Source organism: Lithobates pipiens, unplaced genomic scaffold (assembly GCF_037356315.1).
Source record: "Lithobates pipiens isolate NorthernLeopardFrog02 unplaced genomic scaffold, aLitPip1_a1.2 Scaffold_18, whole genome shotgun sequence".
NCBI lineage: Eukaryota > Metazoa > Chordata > Amphibia > Anura > Ranidae > Lithobates > Lithobates pipiens.
Window position 1 is genome coordinate 619,930,544 of NW_027507758.1, and position 22,174 is coordinate 619,952,717.

Consider the following 22,174-nt stretch of genomic DNA (forward strand, 5'->3'; position numbering starts at 1 on the left):
TTTTAACCACTTGACGACCGCCCTATAGCAGTTTTACTGCTTCAGACGGGACGCACTGCGTAGGATCACACATACAGTTGTGCTTATAAGTTTACATACCCTGGCAGAATTTATGATTTCTTGGCCATTTTTCAGAGACTATGAATGATAACACCAAAACTTTTCTTTCACTCTTGGTTAGTGTTTGGCTGAAGCCATTTATTATCAATCAACTGTATTTACACTTTTTAAATAATACAACAGAAACTACCCAAATGACCCTGATCAAAATGTTACATACCCCAGTTCTTAATACTGTGTATTGCCCCCTGTAACATCAATGACAGCTTGAAGTCTTTTGTGGTATTTGTGGATGAGGCTCTTTATCTTCTCAGATGGTAAAGCTGCCCATTCCTCTTGGCAAAAAGCCTTCAGTTCCTGTAAATTCTTGGGCTGTCTTGCATGAACTGCAAGTCTGAGATCTCCCCAGAGTGGCTCAATGATATTGAGGTCAGGAGACTGAGATGGGCCTCTCCAGAACCTTCACCTGTAGCCAATGACAGGTCAACTTGGCCTTGTGTTTTGGATCATTGTCATGTTGGAATGTCCAAGTATGTCCCCCTGGCTGATGAATACAAATGTTCCTCCAGTATTTTTTGATAACATCTTGTCATCAATTGTGACCAAATTTCCTGTGGTTTTGTAGCTCACACATCCCCAAAATATCAGCGATCCACCTCCGTGTTTCACAGTAGGAATGGTGGACCTTTCATCATAGGCCTTGTTGACTCCTCTCCAGATGTAGTGTTTATGGTTGTGGCCAAAAAGCTAAATTTTTGTCTCATCACTCCAAACTTTGTGCCAGAAGGTTTGAGGCTTGTCTCTGTGCTGTTTGGCGTATCTTAAGCAGGATACTTTGTGGCATTTGCGTAGTAATCGCTTTCTTCTGACGACTCGACCATGCATGCCACCTTTCTTCAAGTGCCTCCTTATTGTGCATCTTGAAAAAGCAACACCACATGTTTTCAGAGAGTCTTGTGATTCACCTGAAATTATTTGTGGGTTTTTCTTTGCATCCCGAACAATTTTCCTGGCAGTTGTGGCTGGAATTTTAGTTGGTCTACCTGACCGTTGTTTGGTTTTAACAGAAACCCTAATTTTTCACCTCTTGGTTAGAGTTTGAACACTGCTGATTGATATTCTCAATTACTCAGATATCTTTTTATATACCTTTCCTGTTTTATACAGTTCAACTACCTTTTCCCGCAGATTCTTTGACAATTCTTTTACTTTCTCCATGACTCAGAATCCAGAAATGTCAGTGCAGCACTGGATGAAAGTTGCAAGGTTCTGTCAGGAGTCCAGAAACTCATTGGCCTTTTATAAACACACACTAATTACAAGCAAACAGATCACAGGTGAGGATGATTACCTTTAATAGCCATTTAAACCCCTTTGTGTCAACTTGTGTGCATGTTATCAGGCCAAAATCACCAGGGTATGTCAACTTTTGATCAGGGTCACTTGGGTAGTTTCTGTTTTCATTATTAATGAAAAAGAGTAAACACAGTTGATTGATAATAAATGGCTTCAGCCAAACACTAACCATGAGTGAAAGAAAAGTTTTTGTGTTATCATTCATATTCTCTGAAAAATGGCCAAGAAATCATAAATTCTGACAGGGTATGTAAACTTATGAGCACAACTGTGTGTGTGTGTGTGTGTGTGTGTATGTGTGTATATAGTGCTGTGAAAAAGTATTTGTCGGGGGCGTGGCCTGGACATGGCGGAGTAGAGACGTGCATCGCTCGAGCTCCCGGCCGTCTCCCACCTTTTCTGTAGACGTTTGCCATATTACCGCATTATGCCCTCCTCGAAAAAGCGGGCCGCGCAAAGGAAAAGCATCCCTGCTAGACCGGCTCCTCCCACACCGCAACCCGGTGATATCGAGCGGCTTTTCCATCTCTCTCAGCTCCGCTCCCCGGGCCCTGTCATGGCGGCGCCACGTGACCACGGAAGCGAGGGCCGCGCTGTCTGCGCCTCCCCGGACCTCGACCCGGGTGCCTCCACCTCGGATCCCCTGCTGAGCACCCCTGTGGATCTCCACCGGGAAGTTACTGACCCTCCGCAGGTGGCGGCGCCGACGCTGCACTTGGACGAGGAGCTCCGCTCGTTATTGCACTCCCTCCCTACCAAGTCAGACATAACCACGCTTATCGGAGCGGTGGAAGCTGCCCACCGCAAGGAGATAGCTCTCGTCCGAGGGGAGGTGAAGGTCCTGACCGCCAGAGTGACTGGCGGTGAGACATCCTTGGCGGCCTTGGAAGAACGGGTGGCAGCTTTGGAGGACGTTCGGAACGCCCAGGCGGACGCTTTGCTAGAGCAGCAGCTGCGGCTGGAGGAAATTGAGGACCGCAGTCGTAGAAATAATCTGCGTCTGCGGGGCCTTCCAGAGGCGACGGGACCGGAGGACTTGACGGACACAGTAGCAGCGATATTCCGGAGCATCCCTGGGGTGGTTCTGCCACCTCGCCTGGAATTTGATAGGGTTCATAGAGCCCTTGGCCCACGATCAACGGACCCTGACAGGCCACGCGATGTAGTCTGCCGACTGCACCATTACCTGCATAAGGAGGAAGTCCTGCGGAAGGCCTGGGAAGCCCCTGCCGTGGAGTTCGATGGAGTGGACCTGAAAATCTTGCCGGACATATCGCGTGCGACGCTGCAGAGGCGAGCACTGTTAAAACCTCTGCTGGAGCTGGCTCGCCGCAGAGGAGCGACCTACCGCTGGGGCTACCCCTTATCGGTCACGTTCCGAAGGGACCAACGTTTTTTTACTCTCCGCCACCCTGGCTCCTTACCCGACCTGTTTGCCTTTCTGGCGGCGGACCCCATCACCCTTCCGGATTGGCTGGCTCCTTTGCCCCGCGTTCGGGGTACAGATGCGGGTCCTGGACGTCGGGGAGGCCTGCCGCCCAGACAACAGAGGAACCGTCGGAGGCCCAGAGCACCCTCTCCGGAGATCTCCAGGGAAATGTGAGGTAACTTTTTTCTTTTGGGACTTCACCCCCTCCCCTCTCCCACTCACCGCGGCTGATACCGCTGACACCCTGGATGGCCCGTTTTACCCCTGCTCTCCTGGTGCCTAGCTGCGTTTGGACAGCTCCCCCCTGGTCGCATCCATGATGGCTGATGCGGCTCCCCCCCCCCCCACTGCCCTGGGCCACACACTGTTGCGGTGGTCCACCGCCTCTGCCCGAACTGCTGTGCTGCTCCCCCCCACTGTTGTACATATTTTTGCACGTAACTTGTTTGGGGGTGTTGATTGGAACTGCTGAGACCTTCCTGCCTCCTGCTCTGAATCTTGGGGTCCTCTGGGGGACCTGGACTATACTATTGTCTGGCCTGTGGGGGGGTCTTCCCCGCACTGCACGACTTCTCCCTATCCCTGGACTGTTGGTGGGTTCCCCCGCTCCCTCCCCCCCTTTTGGTTTTGCTCTGCCCTCTGCTGCCCACTCCCACCTGTTCCGTATGGCCTGCAGTGGAGATGCCTGCCCGCCTGTCTGAGAGCCCCAGGTAGACTATTTTCTGTGCGGCAGTTTGGAGATCATGCGGAGCTGTCGTTTCAAGGAGGATTGTGTATTCTGTGGGTGGGGGTTTTGGGCCTTGTGGGGGGGGGTGGGGTGCTGGTGGATCGTCCCCCGACATGACTGTGGAGATACCCTCCCAGAGGTACTTGGTGAGCGCTGCTGCGCCCCTATCTGATGACTGTGGGGCTGGGGTTTTGGTGGGGGAGGGGGTTGTTTGCAGGGGCGGGGGGGTTTGGGGTTGGGTCTTCTGTGTTGGGGCGAGGCGGCCGGTACGTGGCACCCATACCTAGGTCCGGTTTGGCACGGGTGGGGCCTTGTATCGCCCGGCTCGGCTACTCATTGGGGGCCCCCATGTCTTATTTTCCTGGGTGTGGCGGCGGGTGGGGGATGCTGGGTAGGTGCCCATTTGTAGGCACTCTGCAGATGGCGCGCGGTTTTCGTGCCTGGCTGTGGATGTGTATGGACTGGGCCATGTATCATCTGGGGTCGGTTTCCCTTTATAGCTTCTGTGGTTCCTTGCCTGTTTTTTGCCCTTATTATCTGTTCACTGGGTACATGTGGGATGTTTGCTGTTTTGACGTTTTTTTTGTGTTTATCTATTTCACTATGTATACTTTTACCTGGAGTTATGCATTATGCTATGGTGATGCCACGAGGTGGGTGGCGGGCTTAGGGAGCTGGTTATTGCGTTCCCTGCCCGGTTCACTCCCCCCCATAGGCTCGCATGTTTTGCTAGAGGGTATGTTGTGCCCTCGAAGCATTGTGTGCACATAACTAATTTAGTTTTTACTGGAGACGTAGGGCATTAGGCCCGGTTTCCGATAACTGTTCTACTTCTTTCCATTCTTGTCTTTTACTTCTTTCTTGTCTGCTCCTCCCCCCTCCCCCACTTCCCCTCTGTCTTTCCCTTACCCCCCCTTACCCCTTTTCCGGCTGCCCCCGTCCCCCTTACACCCCCTCCTGTTCCCCTTCCCTAGTTATGGCCGCATCTCGCCTCCGCCTTTTGTCGCTTAACGCGAAAGGCCTCAATACACCCGAAAAACGGCGTATCCTGCTGGCGGACCTGAAAAGGCTGCACACGGATATTGCCTTTATACAGGAAACGCATTTTAAATCCCGTGCACTGCCATACCTCCGTAATAGGCACTACCCGTTCTCATACCACTCTATTAACCCGACAGCCAAGTCGAAAGGGGTCTCCATACTTCTTTCCCACAAACTCCCGTGGAAATGCCAGGATTCCCTGATAGACACTGCTGGCCGTTATGTTTTCCTGAAAGGACTCATTGGCACGGTTCAAGTGACTCTGGCAACCATATATGCGCCTAATGAACTTCAGGCCACTTTTGTGGAGGGAATTATGGAGAAACTACAGGGCTTTAGAGCCGGTCAGTTACTGTTGGGTGGGGACTTTAATGTACCATTATTGCCCTCTGTGGACACCTCGGCTGGTCGTACCTCTTTGCCAGTGAGTCAGCTTAAACGGGTTGCGAAGGCGCTCCATAACTCCCAACTGATTGATGTCTGGAGACTACAGCACTCTAGCGAGCGGGACTATACATTTTACTCTTCTGTACACCGGGTCTACACCCGCATTGACTATTTCATGATCCCTCACTCCCAACTACATGCAGTGGAACACTCCTCCATTGGAAACAGGACTTGGTCGGATCATGCACCGATCTTTTTGACTTATCTATTGTCCGATACCCCGCCTCTGGCGACCAGATTCTGGCGCCTCAATGAGAGTTTGCTGCAGATCCCAGAGGTCCTGGCGGATGTGACCGCGACATTGCGTCACTACCTCCGGGAGAATGATCTCCCAGATTGTGATCCGGGAGTGCTTTGGGAGGCCCACAAGACGGTGGTTAGAGGTGTTCTTATCAAACATGGGGCACGGCTTAAACGAGAACGCACTCAACTCCTAGACCAACTCTTGGAGAAACTACACATAGCAGAAGCCCGACATAAACACGCCCCTACTCACTCCTCTGACACCGATGTACAATTCTTACGGAAACAAGTGACGGACATTCTGTATTACAGGGCTAAAGCGGCCATGCAATCCTGTCGTAAAATGGCCTACGAATCAGGTGACAAATGTGGGAAGCTGCTGGCGCGGCTGATAAGAGAGCGTAAACTCTTGACATATATCCCCCACGTTGTTGCGCCAGGGGGACGGAGGGTTACTTTACCTCGGGATATCACTCAGGAATTCCGCGATTTTTATTCCGCTCTCTATAATCTCCAGGCTGACCCACAATCGCAGTCGGACATGGTGGATTATATTGAAGCATCCCATATGCCCTCTATTTCACCAGAGGCCAGGGCAGAATTGGAGTCCCCGATAACCCTGGTGGAGATTCATAAGGCTATGGGGTCCATGAAACCTGGGAAGGCCCCGGGCCCGGACGGCTATACCCTGCAGTACTATAGAACATTATTAGATCTGCTGGGTCCGCCCATGCTCACGCTATTCAATGCAATAGGCTCGGGCGGGTGCTTTCCTAGAGACTTCTTGAGTGCCCACATCTCGGTGATACCCAAGGAAGGGAAGGATCCTGCGTCCTGTGGTAGTTACAGGCCGATATCTCTTCTAAACATTGATTTAAAAATTTATACTAAGATCCTGGCCACTAGAATAGCTGCCCATCTCCAACACTTAATCCACCTGGATCAGGTTGGCTTTATACCCTCTAGGGAAGCCCGTGATAGCACCACGAAAGTTTTAAATCTGCTCCATGTGGCGACGACCACGAGAACCCCTTGCGTTCTGCTGAACACGGACGCCGAAAAGGCTTTTGACCGTGTGAATTGGTCATTTATGTTCGCAGTGCTCCGACATGTGGGGCTGGGGGAACGCATGCTCAACAGGATAGCTGGAGTGTACTCTACGCCCACGGCCCAAGTTAAAATTAACGGGACTCTCTCGACCCCTTTTACGATAACCAATGGGACGCGGCAGGGCTGCCCCTTATCCCCTCTTTTGTTTGCGTTATCCCTGGAACCCTTTCTAGCCGTGGTTAGGCTTAACCCCGACATACAAGGGGTGAGGGTGGGACGGTCGCAGCATAAGATTTCAGCTTATGCTGATGACATGCTTTTTACGCTGTCTAACCCAGGGATATCGTTACCAAATTTGCTACGGGAATTTGAGAGATATGGGAAGTTCTCTAACATGAAAATAAACTTCACCAAATCGGAAGCTATGGGTCTCATGTTGTCACCCCGATTACTGCCTGCTCTACAATCCTCTTTCCAATTTAAATGGACGTCCGCCACCCTGACTTATCTCGGGACTAGCATCCCCTCGAACCTTTCGGACCTCTATGAACGAAATTTCCCCCCTCTCCTCGCTAAGGTGAGGCTGCTTCTGGACTCATGGCGAAGGGGGATCCATTCGTGGTTCGGTAGGTGCAATCTGCTGAAAATGTGCATCTTGCCCAAATTTTTGTACCTCTTCCAGGCGCTGCCGATTAGGATTCCGCCCACGTACTTTAAACAGGTACAGACCTTGTTCACCCGGTTCGTCTGGGCACAGAAGCGGCCCCGGATACCTCGATCCCAACTCTCCCTGCCGAAATCTTATGGGGGGTTGGCACTCCCTGACGTTAAACAATACTACTCTGCCGTACACTTGGGTAGGATTTTGGACTGGGGACGTAATCTCGATACTAAACTATGGGCGCAAATTGAACAACAACAGTGCCCCTTTCCATTGAAGACAGCTCTCTGGTGCCATGAGGCACTACCACGAGCGGTGAAATCCCACCCCCTCATAGGCACCACGATTTCTCACGGCGCGAAGGCGGCACTGCAACATTCTCTGACGACCACGACGTCCCCGCTGACTCCAATTTTGGGTAACCCCGGTTTTACACCGGGGCTATCACAGGCACAATTTCGACCGTTACGGGACTCCGGTCTTTCTATGGCCTCTCAATTTGTCATGCGGGATGGCTGGACTTCCATCCCGGATCTTATGGACCCCTTAGGTTCGTATGGTCTGGACTTTTGGAACGCCAGTCGCCTGCATCACTTTCTTCATTCTCTCTCGAACCCCCTAGACTATACCAGACCACTTACTGCTTTTGAAGAATACTGTTCTGACACTGAACCGATCTCCCGAATCCTTTCTAAAATGTATGTTCTACTCAATACACCTGCTCAACCACCATACGTCGCGGGTCTTACTAAATGGGAGACAGACTTGGGCCGCACTTTCACGCAACCTCAAATTAACAACATACTGCGGTTCGCTCTGCGGTCCTCGATTTGTACCAAAATACAAGAGACGAACTACAAAATTCTTGTCCGGTGGTACCTGACGCCTAGTCGCCTTCACCTTATCTACCCTGACACATCTGAGTGCTGCTGGCGCTGTCGTGAAGGACGGGGCACAATTTTTCATGTTTTTTGGTCCTGCCCTAAGCTTTCGGAGTTCTGGGCCGCTGTCCGGACCATATCTCAGAAATTTACAGAATGGCGGATCCCTAATGACCCAGCCTTTTTCTTACTGCATGTTTCGGACATACCCCCTAGGACATACGCACGATCGATACTGCGTCACTTAACGAATGCGGCCAAGTCCTGTATCCCCTTGCTTTGGAAACAGCAGACGCCGCCTTCAGTGGCAATGTGGGTGAGGAAGGTGGAGGATATAAATAAAATGGAAGACCTGGTGCTTACAGCCCATGATCGGCAGGAGACTTATCGAAAGACTTGGTCTCTCTGGAACGTGTTTGTATACTCTGATGAGGGCAAAGCTCTATTTGGCCGTTAATTTACTTGCCACTGGGGTCTGACATGCCGCGTAGGAGAAGCTGATCCCGCCCTGCCCCTCCCTCCCCTCCCCCCCCCCCCCCTTACCCACCACCTTTTCCCCTCATCTCTTCCTTTCCCCCCCCCCCGCCCCTTTCTTCCTTTTTTCTCTTTTTTCTGTTTTTCTTTCACTTTTACCTTAATCTTCATTCTCTTTTTTTTTTTGGCCGCGTCTCCGATCATGCTTCCAATGACCTTATGCCGAAGCGCTAGGTTAGGCTTCGGCGTGATCGCTTCCTATAAAGAGGCGGGGGCATCTTTGCCGGTCCCGACCTGGAGGGATTGGCCTCCAAGGCCAGTGAGTAGGACATGTTTTGCTGATATTCTATATGTTCCCATGCCAATACCTGTATAGCGTGTCTGTGAGGCTGCGACCTCTTTTGTCTCTCCTGTTGTACTTACTGTTCTTTGTTTTTGGGCTTTCCCAATGTATGTTTTCTTTGTTCAAAATACTAATAAAACGATATTTGCGAAAAAGTATTTGTCCCCTCCTGATTATTTGTTATTTTTTTTGCATATTTCTCACACTTAAATGGTTCAGATCATCAAACAAATTTAATATTACACAAAGATAACTCAAATAAATCCAATATACAGTTTTGTAGATTATTATTTCATTTACTAAGGGAAAAAAGCTGTTCAAACCTGCCTGGCCCTATTTGAAAAAGTAATTGCCCCCTCCCACGCTGAATCATGAATGTGATTAACCACAATTTTTTGGAAAGCTGAGTTAAATTTCACTTGCCACACCCAGGCCTGATTATTGCCAGACCTGTTGAATCAAAAAATCACTTAAATAGAAGCTGTCTGACAAAGTGAACCACGCTAAAAGATCTCAAAAAGCAACACATCATGCCGTGATCTAAAAAAAATCAAGAACAGATTAGATACTATAAAGAGGGGAGAGGAGAAGGGGATTGGTGGGACTTTATATGAAGCCATGGCCTAGTAAGGCCATGCGCCTCCTTCCCTGTCAGTATACGAGAACATAATATACACTTATTGTGATTTTTTTTTTTTTTTTTTTTTTTTAAACAAAAATATGTAGCAGAAAACACATTGGCCTAAATTGATTAAGAAATCTTATTTTTTTACATTTTTATAGGATATGTTTTATAGCAGAAAGTCAAAACTATTGTTTTTTTTTTTTTTCAAAATTGTTTTTGTTTTATAGCACAAAAAGTAATGAAATAGGACTAAAAGAAAGCTCTATTTGGGTAGAGCATTGCACAGCCGCGCAATTTGTCAGTTAAAGTAACACAGTGCCATATCGCAAAAAATAGCCTGTTTATGAAGGGGGGCATATCCTCTGGAGGTCAAGTGGTTAAGCACATGACTGTAGGTTCAGGAGTGCATTATGCACAGGGTTTGGTGACCCTTTTGCCGATAGGCGAACGTGCTAACCACTACACCACTGTGCTGCCCAGTATTTACCAAGCAACAGCTATTTACAAACAAAGACACAGAGGAAAGCAGCTCCCTACACATGCATCACTCCTCAATGGGGGAAACACAACAATTAACCCCTTCCTCCCCATCCTAATATTTTACAACCAATACAGTACAAATAATTCTTCATCTACAGATAAACCCACAAAGATCACATCAATGAGGATGAAGGAGGACCGGAGTCACATGACTGAGAAGATACTAAACCTCGCCCTGGAGATCATCTACCTGCTGACCGGAGAGGTGAGGAGGATTCTGGGAGGTCACATGACATCACTCTTATCTCTATTAATAAAACACAGACCTGACCAGAGAGGTGAGGAGGATTCTGGGAGGTCACATGACATCCCTCTCATCTCTATTAATAAAACACAGACCTGACCAGAGAGGCGAGGAGGATTCTGTGAGGTCACATGACATCACTCTTATCTCTATTAATAAAACACAGACCTGACCAGAGAGGTGAGGAGGATTCTGGGAGGTCACATGACATCCCTCTCATCTCTATTAATAAAACACAGACCTGACCGGAGAGGTGAGGAGGATTCTGGGAGGTCACATGACATCACTCTTATCTCTATTAATAAAACACAGACCTGACCGGAGAGGTGAGGAGGTTTCTGGGAATGTGACATTATGTTATTTTTTTTCTTGCATACAGAGATTTCCTCTTATGAAGTCTGGAGATCATATGACCATCACAGTGCCCCCATGTGACTCCCTAAAACCTGAGATAAACATCAAAAAGAAGATTCTAGAAGTTGCCAAGAAGATGATGGAGCTGCTGACAGGAGAGGTGAGCGGTGCCGGGAATTCTGGGACATTATCCAGTAACAGACAAGGGATGTGTCTGGATGGTGACTGTATCATTGTGTGTGTCAGGTTCCTATAAGGTGTCAGGATGTCACTGTCTATTTCTCCATGGAGGAGTGGGAGTATTTAGAAGGACACAAGGATCTCTACAAGGACGTCATGATGGACAATCAGCCGCCCCTCACATCACCGGGTAAGAGGAGACTTTATTGTAAAGGAGAGAGCAGTACGGAGGCTCCACCTAGATCCCCCATCATCTGATAAACACATAGAAACAATGTATTCAGTCAGTGTGTGTGTTTCCTACAGATGGATCCAGTAATGGGAACCCACCAGAGAGATGTCTCCGTCCTCTGTATTCCCGGGATTCCCCACAGGAAGATCACACCATCCCCCACCATCATCAGGTAGATGATTAACAATCATTGGCAGTTCTGATTTATACACAGCATGTTTGTTACAATGAATGTTTATTATATATTCAGAGTGGAAACCTCAGGGATGATAATATTGTTGTTAAAGAGGAGGATGCTGTGATGGAGGAACGTTCTGAAGGACACAGGGATCCCTACAAAGACATTATGATGGATCCGCCTAATAACAGAAATGCATCACAGAGCTGTGTCTGTCCTCTGTATTCCCGGGATTCCACGCAGGAAGGTAACACCATCCCTCACCATCATCAGGTAGGTGGAGTTGAGGGTCTGGAACATAAAATGATTGAACTCTGACATGTGGAGACGATGTTGTTTACTCTACAAGATGATATTTTCTATGTGATCTCACATCATAAATACTTCTATTTTACAGATGTTATTTTCTGCCATTCTGTTGGTTTAGGGTGAAGATCTGATGAACATGAAAGTTGAGGGTGAAGTAGAAGAGATGTATCTGAGGGATGATCAGCAATATACGGAGGAGGCTAGCATGATGAGGACATTCAAAGAGGAGGACACTCCTACAGAGATCAGCACAGGTGAGTAATAATATATTCTTCTGTTATCTCTGCTCTGTTAGGGCGAGAAATAAGTGATCTCAGCCAATAATAGATTGATAATAGTCACTGATACCCATCCTGCACATTATTTTTTTTCCCCTCATGATTTATGTAGATTCTGGGGGTTAGCTGGCACGGGCACAGTAGCACAGATGTGATAATACAGATTGTCCCTTTTGGATACTGGCCCCTCTTCTTTTTAGGAGACTTAAAGCAAAATATGAACATAAAACTCTATTAACAGTCTTGCTGGGATGGAAGGTAAGAGTAGGGATGGGCTTTAGGTGTGGTCTAAGGCTTGATTCACACTTATGCATTTTTAGTGCATTTTGCATTTTGCACTACAGTCCATTTAACATGGTTTCCTATGGAACACGTTCTGTAGTGCAAATCTGCAAAATGTAAAAAGCACTAAAAATGCATAGGTGTTAATCCAGCCTAAATGTGGCATATTTGCTGGTGCACCCCCTCTAGTATCAGAAAATGCCACACTCCCTCTCCATAAGGGGTGTACCTTGTTTGATAAGGACATGGGCATTTCCCTTACAACCCTGGCCGTTGGTTTTGGGGGGGGGGGGGCTTGCCGGAATATGGAAGTCCTCTTTAAAAAACGAAGCGAAGCCCCAGATAATGGCCTCTCTAATGAGAGTAACCCTAACGTTAAGTAAATAAACATGCAGACCCACTTTTAAGCAAATCCTTTATTAAAAAAAAAAAAAATGTAAAAAAGTCCCATGATGTAGAACTATCATCAGTCACGTTGTCTAGCAATGCAGATCCACATCATTAATGATGAATGATACTTACTGACCTGATGTTAGAAAAAAACGTGAACACACATCTGAACCTGTCGCTCACTTGCTGGGAATGACAGCTCCTGGGCCCTGCAGTCTAATGGAAACAAAGAGGCGGGACCTCTCGGCTGACATCTTTGATCAAATGTGGACCAGATTTGGTCAGTGATATCATAGGGGATTCCAAGTGACATCATTGACCTAAAATGATCATTTCCATAATGGTCACCCATTATACCCTCTCTCATTGGTTATATTCAGCTAAAGCTGTCAATTGTGGTAAGCAGTCGTAAGGAGATCTTGTTGGCATCTTTTTTCATTCATTACAATTGACTTGTAACAGCATTGATGATGGATTGTCATTGTGGTACATTTTTTCTTTTAATAAAGGACTTATCAAAGTGTGTGTGTGTGTTTATTTACTTTCCTTTTTTTGTGAATGTGCCGAGTACTATGTAAACCTATTCACATATGGAGATGAATATCTGGGGTCCCCTTACTTTAAAGGTGGCTTTCAGATTCTGATAAGCCTCTAAACAGCAGACCCCAGCAATTACAGTGCCTTGAAAAAGTATTCATACCCCTTGAGATTTTCCATATTTTGTCATGTTAAACGCAAAAATACAAATGTATTTTATTGGGATTTTATGTGATAGACCAACATAAAGTGGCACATAATTGTAAAGTGAAAGGAACATGATAAATGGATTTTAATTTTTTTTTTTCACAAATAAATATGTGAAAAGTGTGGCGTGCATTTGTATTCAGCCCCCTTTACTCTGAGACCCCTAACTAAAATCTAGTGGAACCAATTGCCTTCAGAAGTCCCCTAATTTGTAAATAGAGTCCACCAGGGGCATTTCTAGGTCTACAAAATATCTGGGGCTAGAGCCCATAGCAGCGACGTAATGAAAGTCATACGCTTGGGCGGGCATACACATGTATATAATATACGTGTGTGTATAATTTATATATATATATATATATATATATATATATATATATATATAAAAAACATTATATATTATTACATAGGGGTCCCCAAAGCCTCCCTCATTACATCAGAGTCACCAGAGAGCTTGTCTCGTCATCTGCCACCAGATGTGAATTATGTATACAGAGAGGCTGGGTATATACAGATAGGCTGAGTATACAGAGTTTCCCCCCTCCCTCTCCATATGGTCTGCACTTACCAGCTCAGGAGGGATTTGTGTGAGAAAGTTCCTCTCGACTCTGTGATATGGGCAGAGCAAGGGAGGAGACTGACTCTCACACTGATCCCAGGGCTCTGGCTGTGTCACTGAGGTATGGAGTGCAGACTCAGTGAGAGTGCCGTGGCTGTGCGGGAAGCTATGTGTCCAGTAGCCTGTGACTCTCTCATGGTAGGGCCGAACCTGGACTCGGGGCTATGGGCCCCAGATTTGGGGCTCCAGCCTCAATAGCCACCCCTTAACAACGCCACTGGAGTCCACCTGTGTGTAGTTTAATCTCAGTATAAATACAGCTGTTCTGTGAAGCCCTCAGGTTTTTTTGAGAACCGTAGTGAACAAACCACATCATGAAGGCCAAGGAACACATCAGACAGGTCAGGGATAAAGTGGTGGAGAAGTTTAAATCAGGGTTAGGTTATAAAAAAATATCCCAAGCTTTGAACATCTCACGGAGCACTGTTCAATCCATCATTCGAAAATGGAAAGAGTATGGCACACCTGCAAACCTACCAAGACATGGCCGTCCACCTAAACTGACAGGCCGAACAAGGAGGGCAATAATCAGAGAAGCGGCCAAGAGGCTCATGATAACTCTGGAGGAGCTGCAGAGATCCACAGCTCAGGTGGGAGATTCTGTCCACAGGACAACTATTAGTCATGCTCTCCACAAATCTGGCCTTTATGGAAGAGTGGCAAGAAGAAAGACATTGGTGAAAGAAAGCCATAAGAAGTCCCGTTTGCAGTTTGTAAGAAGCCATGTGGGGGACACAGCAAACATGTGGAATAACATGCTCTGGTCAGATGAGACCATCATTTTACCTTTTGGCCTAAAAGCAAAACGCCATATGTGGCAGAAAACTAACCCTGCACATCACCCTGAACACACCATCCCCACCGTGAAACATGGTGGTGGCAGCATCATGTTGTGGGGATGCTTTTCTTCAGCAGGGACAGGGAAGCTGGTCAGAGTTGATGGGAAGATGGATGGAGCCAAATACAGGGCAATCTTAGAAGAAAACATGTTAGAGTCTGCAAACGACTTGAGACCGGGGTGGAGGTTTACCTTCCAGCAGAACAACGACCCTAAACATACAGCCAGAGCTACAATGGAATGGTTTAGATAAAAGCATATTCATGTGTTAGAATGGCCCAGTCAAAGTCCAGACCTAAATCCAATTGAGCATCTGTGGCAAGACTTGAGAATTGCTGTTCACCGACGCTCTCCATCCAATCTGACAGAGCTTGAGCAATTTTGCAAAGAAGAATGGGCAAAAATGTCCCTCTCTAGATGTGCAAAGCTGGTAGAGACATCCCCAAAAAGACTTGCAGCTGTAATTGCAAAGAAAGGAGGCTCTACAAAGTATTGACTCAGGGGGGCTGAATACAAATGCACACCACACTTTTTACATATTTAATTGTAAACAAATGTGAAAAACATTTATAATTTTCCTTCCACGTCACAATTATGGGCCAGTTTGTGTTGGTCTATCGCACAAAATCCCAATAAAATACATTTAGGTTTTGGTTATAACATGACAAAATGAGGAAAATGAGGAAAAAGATACAAATACTTTTTCAAGGCACTGTACCAGGCCTAGATTGTGGGGAAGAAGCCCTTCTCATCAACATGGAGACAAGGTGCTTTTTCAGGGTACCCCCCCAAATTGAGGGCATGTAATCTGGTATGGTTCAGGAGCGGGGTCCTCCTTTCCTTGTCTGTTAGCCCTTGTACACACGGTCGGACATTCCGACAACCAAATCTGTCGGATTTTGTCCGACGGATTTTGTCCGAAACTGTTGCATACACACGGTCGGACAAAGTTGTCGGAAAATCCGATCGTTCAGAACGTGATGACGTTATTTCGTTACGGCGGGACTACGTTCAGGCTAGTAGCCAATAGCTTTGGTCTAGGAATTTGATCTGAGCATGCGTGGCACTTTGTCAGATCGGAATTCTCTACACATGATCGGACAAGGTCCGATCGGATCATGTTGTCGGAAAGTTTTATAGCCAAGCTGGAAAACTTGGTCCGTCGGATATTCCGACGGAAACAGTCCGATGGAGCCCACACATGGTCGGATTATCCGACAACATGGTCCGATCGGACATTTTCCGTCAGAATGTCCGACCGGGTGTACAAGAGCTTAGGCTGCATGCTCAAAAATGGTCTCACACTTTTTATTTTTTTTTGCATGGGATTTCCTCTTAAAATCCATACCAAACATATTAAACTTTAAGGGTCTGGTATGAATTTTTGGGGGATCGCCCAACTTTATCTTGTTTGTCTTTTTAACGTTGTCTCTCCTCTTTGTTTACATTCACCTGTCAGTGGGTACTACTCTGCTGACCACTGAATGGTCCGGGATACGTCACTAGTTGTTGGAACACTGGCAGCAGCTGGATCCCAAACAACCAGCTTGAGTGGAAAGCTCTCACACATTGGTGGCAGCTCCATTAGGGGTGCCACCCTCCTAATCCACGCGCCTGGCCCCTAATCTACATGCATGGTGCCTGACACATGGATTTCAGTCACAGCTCTCTGCTCTGCTCTCTCCTCGCTCATTGGAGCGATGAGCTGTGGAGGGGGCGGAGCGGCCAGCTTCAGGCTCTCAGTGGCTTGCTGAGAGGCTTAGCTGGGTGTTGATTCCAGGGACCTAGCGGATCCCGACTTCCATTGTTGTGATGACACAGACCCTGGAACGATTTCCACAATGTCAGCAGAGAGCCTACTTCTGCTGAAAACGGGTCACAGGAGTGCAAAACGAATTGAACTCCTGTGACCCATAAGAGAAGCCCAGCCAAATGAGCTTTGGCTATACTTCTCCTTTAAGACCCAATTGGCCAAGAGGAGAAGTGACCGTATTAGCCAGGAGCAGAAGCAGAGTGAAGCCGCTGAAGCTGGATGAGGTAAGTGCAGAGCTGGTGGGTGGACAGGCAAGCGACAGGAGGGTGTTTGTTTGCCAATCGGGGGGGGGAGGTTTGACCAACCGACCTTAAGAGAAGGTGGGGTCAGGTTTTTTGTTTGGCCTCCCAAAAGAAAGCACCAGCTTCCACTGCTCTCACATATAGCCTTGGTAGTAATACTGCTGCCAAATGTTTCACTTTCCGCTTCAGCCAGAGGTTTGGCTCAGAGAAAACCCATTTAGTTAGGCTTTCATCCAAACTCCGAACAGGCAACCTCTGGGACCTCATCCCTGTTTATGTCAATTCTGGGGTTCATCTGGCAGTATTAGGTTGTGTTTTCCTCCTAGTTACAGTAGCACAGATATAATAACACAGATTAAGCCTTGGTCCCTCTTCCTCGAACAGACTTGCAGCTGAAGGTTAACAGAAAACAAAAAATAATAATTTTACAGTGTTGTTGAGATGAAAAATAAGGACGAACATAAAAAACTGAAATACATTTTTTCAATAAAAAAAGTTTCTCTAAATACCCTCCAGTGCTACTTATCACCAGAAGCCTAGACTCATGGTCACTTGTTCTGTGCTAAAGGTTCTACAAGTCTGGAATTTGAACCTCTCGCTTATCAAAAAACCCCTTGACTAGACTTGTGGTTGTGTGAAGAGCATACACCTCCCAGTTCCCATTGGTTCCTGCTCTTCTGACAAGTCTATGTAAATATAGAAGGGATCTGGGAGGAACAAAGGCCCTTTTATTGAAAAACGAAAGTCACAGCTGGTTGGATCATCCACAGAGAACATCTGCTCACTAAAATGTACTTTATCTAGATGGTATCTTGATTTAAAGGGGTCAGGGGTTAGGGTTTAGGGGTTAAGGTTTCCCCTAGAAGAACAAGGTTAGGACTCAGTGATTGGAATACGGACCTCCCCCAAAGGTCAGCAGGCATGTTCCACAGAGGTCAAGGGTCGGGCTGACCCACCCCCACCAAAGTGTTCCGCCTACCCCAACTAAGTCGGGGCATGAACAAGTTGGGGCTTGAACAAGTTTGGGGTAGATAGGAAAACAAATGTAATTACTCACCTCAATGCTGAAGCATACGTGTGATGCTGCTGCTGCCCCACATTGGCTCTAAGCCCTTGTACACACGGTCGGACATTCCGATGGAAAATGTCCGATCGGACCGTGTTGTCAGATAATCCGACTGTGTGTGGGCTCCATCGGACTGTTTCCGTCGGAATATCCGACGGACAAAGTTTTAGAGCTGGGCTGTAAAACTTTCCGACAACATGATCCGATCGGACTTCGTCCGATTGTGTGTAGAGAATTCCGATCGGACAAAGTGCCACGCATGCTCAGATCAAATTCCTAAACCAAAGCTATTGGCTACTAGCCTGAACGCAGTCCCGTCGTAACGAAATAACATCGTCACGTTGCGTACGACCGGATTTTCTGACAACTTTGTCCGAACCGTGTGTATGCAACACAAGTTTCAGACAAAATCCGACGGATTTTGTTGTCGGAATGTCCGACCGTGTGTACAAGGGCCTAGACTGAGAACTGAGCAATCACATGAGCACTAATCACTTTGTTCTCGGCCAGCTCAGAGCACTGAGCAGTGAATGTTAGTCACTGCTCTCCATTCTGCTCCGTTGAACATTCACTGGAGTTCTGAGCTAGGGAGGGGGCAGGTGCAGATGACTTTGGCCCTCACCCGCATGCTAAGATCTGTAGCCAGCTGTCAATTAGGCAGCTGGGTAAATCGCAACAGGATGGACGGAATTCTTCCAGTGCCTGGAGCGGCTCTGTGACCTCAAATGACGGCAAGCTTTTGCACCGTCAGCTAATTCTGGGTCACATCAGTTCAAACATAGGTGCACTTCTGTGACTCAGCGGAGAAGCAGGACCAAAAAAGCTTTTGTTTTAAATGATCTAACAATTTTTTATCTATTGATCATGTTTTCATATTTTTCCAGGACACACCATTGGGAAACCCTCAAAGGATCGTATCACTTTATCTCCAGGTTGTAAAATGGAAGATGAGGACATCACAAGAGATTGTGCAGGAGAAAAGACAATGAGCTCAGCTATGGATGGAGGACTTCACAGTGTGGATGGACCATCAAATCCCTCTGACTCTGAGCAACCTCGTACTGTGAGGGATGGTGCCGGAATTCAGGGGGAGGAGAAATGTTCCTGTCCTGAATGTGGGAAATGTTTTATCTCTGAATTAAGTCTTACTGTACATCAGAGATCTCACACTGGTGGAAAGCTTCTTCCCTGTTCTGAGTGCGGGAAATGTTTTACAAAGAAATCAAATCTTGTTAGACATAAAAGATCTCACACAGGGGAAAAGCCGTATTCTTGCACTGAATGTGAGAAATGTTTTACACAGAAATCACATTTTGTTATACATCAGAGGATTCACACAAGGGAGAAGCCGTATTCCTGTCCTGAGTGTGGGAAAAGTTTTCCATGGAAATCAGAGCTTGTTAAACATCATAGATTGCACATGGGGGAGAAGCCGTATTCTTGCCCTGAGTGTGGGAAATGTTTTTCAAAGAATTCACTTCTTGTTATACATCAGAGGTTGCACACGGGGGAGAAGCCCCATTCCTGCCCCGAGTGTGGAAAATGTTTTTCACGGTTGTACTCACTGAATTTACATCAGAGATCTCACACAAACGAGAAGCCTTATTTCTGCTCTGAGTGTGGGAAATGTTTTTCATGGAGGTCAGGCCTTGTTTTACATCAGAGATTTCACACAGGGGAAAGGCCGTATTCCTGCCCCGAATGCGGAAAATGTTTTATACAAAATTCAGACCTTGTTAAGCATCAGAGATCTCACACTGGGGAGAAGCCGTATTCCTGTCCCGAATGCATAAAATGTTTTTCTAAGAAATCACAGCTTGTTACACATCAGAGATTGCACGTGGATAATCCATATTCTTGCCCTGAGTGTGGGAAATGTTTTTCACGGTTGTTCTCACTTAACTTACATCAGAAATTTCACACCGGCAAGAAGCCGTATTCCTGCTCTGAGTGTGGGAAATGTTTTTCATGGAAATCAGGCCTTGTTCTACATCAGAAGATCCACACAGGGGAAAAGCCGTATTCCTGCACCGAATGCGGAAAATGTTTTTTACAAAATTCAGACCTTGTTAAACATCAGAGATCTCACACAGGTGAAAAGCCATATTCCTGCACTGAGTGTGGAAAATGTTATAAGCGGAAACCGAGCCTTGTTATACATCAGAAGTCTCACAGAGTGGTGTAGGGATGAGTCAAACATTCCTGGGTTCAGTTCATGGGAGCTTTGGTGGACTGCTCCTAGGTTCTGGATGATAATCCGAACCCCACTGAAGTTAATGGGAACAGAATCTTTAAAATCAATTAAATCCAGGTTTAAGGCTAATAGGCAAGAGATTGTCAAAGGGCATATAGAGCTGAGCACTGCCCTGGGGGATATTAAGATGTTTACCAAGAAACGACAGACCAGTCAGCCTAACATCAATAGTATGTAAGGTATTTGAGGGAAAGGAAAGAAACTCTCTGCAGAAATGTGTCTGTGATCAAGATATCATAAGTGACATCCAGCATGAATTTATAAAAGACTGTTCTTGTCAGACCAACCTGTTATTGCTCTATGTGGAAGGAAGTGAGAATTCGGATGGTGGAAGTCCAGTGGATGTACTGTAGTCTATCTAGATTTTGTACCTCATAATTGTTTAATTTATAAAATGGGTTCTGTTGCAGTTGATGAAATTGAATGTACATGGGTAGGGAACTGGTTACATGAACGGGTCGTAGAGAGTAGTGATAAATGCCTCATTCTCGAAATTGTTGGCCCCCCAGGGTTCTGTCTTGAGGCCAATGTTGTTCAATTTATTTTAATGATATAAAGGTTGGAATCAAGAGCTCTATTTCAGTGTTGATACCAAATTATGTTTAATCCGAACCCCACTGAAGTTAATGGGAACAGAATCTTTAAAATCAATTAAATCCAGTTTTAAGGCTAATAGGCAAGAGATTGTCAAAGGGCATAGAGAGCTGAGCACTGCTCTGGGGGATATTAAGATGTTTACCAAGAAACTACAGACCAGTCAGCCTAACATTAATAGTATGCAGGGGCGTAACTATAGGGGGTGCAGCAGTCGCGACCGCAACTGGGCCCTGTGATGCAGGGGGCCCATGAAGCCCCCTCTATATATGGCCGCCAGCAGCATAGGCAGCTAGCACACACTATTACATACCCCCCTCCATATCCCCCTGGGGACAGGGACCCCTTCTCACGTTGAGACAGGGACCCCCACCTCCCCTGGGGACAGGGACCCCTTCTCACCTGGGGGCAGTAACTTCATCTGCCCTGGAGAAAAGGACCTCATCTCTTCTGGGGACGGGGACCCAATCCTGCCTAGGGACAGTCCCCCAATGGGGCACCTAAAAATTTTAAAAAATAAATAAAAACTACTGATACCAGTGGTGGAACTACAGGGCTCACAAAGGTCATACCTGTGACCACGCCCTGGAGTTCCACCGCCAGACTCGGAGGGAAGGGCCTTGGTTGGGGTTCAGGGGGGCCCTTCATGGTTTCTTGCATCGGGGCCCTGAAGGTTCTAGTTACGCCACTGATAGTATGTAAGGTATTTGAGGGAAAGGAAAGAAACTCTCTGCAGAAATGTGTCTGTGATAAAGATATCATAAGTGATATCCAGCATGAATTTATAAAAGACCGTTCTTGTCAGATCAGCCTGTTATTACTCTATGTGGAAGGAAGTGAGAATTTGGATGGTGGAAGTCCAGCGGATGTACTGTAGTCTATCTAGATTTTGTACCTCATAAATGTTTAATCTATACAATGGGTTCTGTTGCAGTTGATGAAATTGAATGTACATGGGTAGGGAACTGGTTACATGAACGGGTCTTAGAGAGTAGTGATAAATGCCCCATTCTCTAAAATGTTGACCCCCATGGTTCTGTCTTGGGGCCAATGTTGTTCAATTTATTTTAATGATATAAAGGTTGAAATCAAGAGCTCTATTTCAGTGTTGATACCAAATTATGTTTAATCTTATTTTATAACATTTCATAGGAAGAAAGTGAAAAAGAAGTACAGTCCACATTGTATAAAGTATTTGGGAATAAAGACAAGTTGTCAAAACAGTATAAAACATACCTATGAACCGCCTACACGAGGAATCCACTGTTGATGTATGTGGACAGTGTGACACCATATTAAAAGGTACTATATTAGCAAAGACAAAAATGTCAGAGTATTCATTCAACAAGCAGCTAGTATAAGCAGTGCACTCATAGAATTAGTAAAAGTAGACTGTATATCAGGGGTCTCAAACTGGGGGCCCTTCAGCTGTTGTGCAACTACAAGTCCCATCATGCCTCTGCCTGCTTGTAAATGTCAGCCTTGCAATGCCTCATGGGACTTGTAGTTACGCAACAGCTGCAGCCGCCAGTTGAGATCACTGCTGTATATGGTAAGATTTAACAATAATCATGCTTAGTATAACATTCACATAGGCAGTTCTCCAGTTCTCCATAGCCAGTTCTTCAAGTTTGAGGTTTATATGGACTGTATGATTGTAAGACCCTCCTAGTTTGTTAG

At 46.5% G+C, this 22,174-nt stretch overlaps 2 protein-coding genes across 2 annotated transcripts in view; both read left to right on the forward strand.

Moving 5' to 3' along the window:
• Positions 1 to 22,174, forward strand: part of LOC143989513 (uncharacterized) — a 283,774-nt gene that overhangs the window by 138,926 nt on the left and 122,674 nt on the right. The gene's annotated exons all lie outside the window — the stretch shown is intronic.
• Positions 1,290 to 20,477, forward strand: LOC143989425 (uncharacterized). Its single transcript, XM_077489549.1, has 8 exons — positions 1,290 to 1,397; positions 9,976 to 10,082; positions 10,501 to 10,635; positions 10,722 to 10,845; positions 10,962 to 11,059; positions 11,138 to 11,338; positions 11,493 to 11,628; positions 18,531 to 20,477. Exons 1-8 carry the CDS (start codon positions 1,295 to 1,297, stop codon positions 19,829 to 19,831), a joined length of 2,205 nt encoding a protein of 734 aa, XP_077345675.1. The 5' UTR covers positions 1,290 to 1,294; the 3' UTR covers positions 19,832 to 20,477.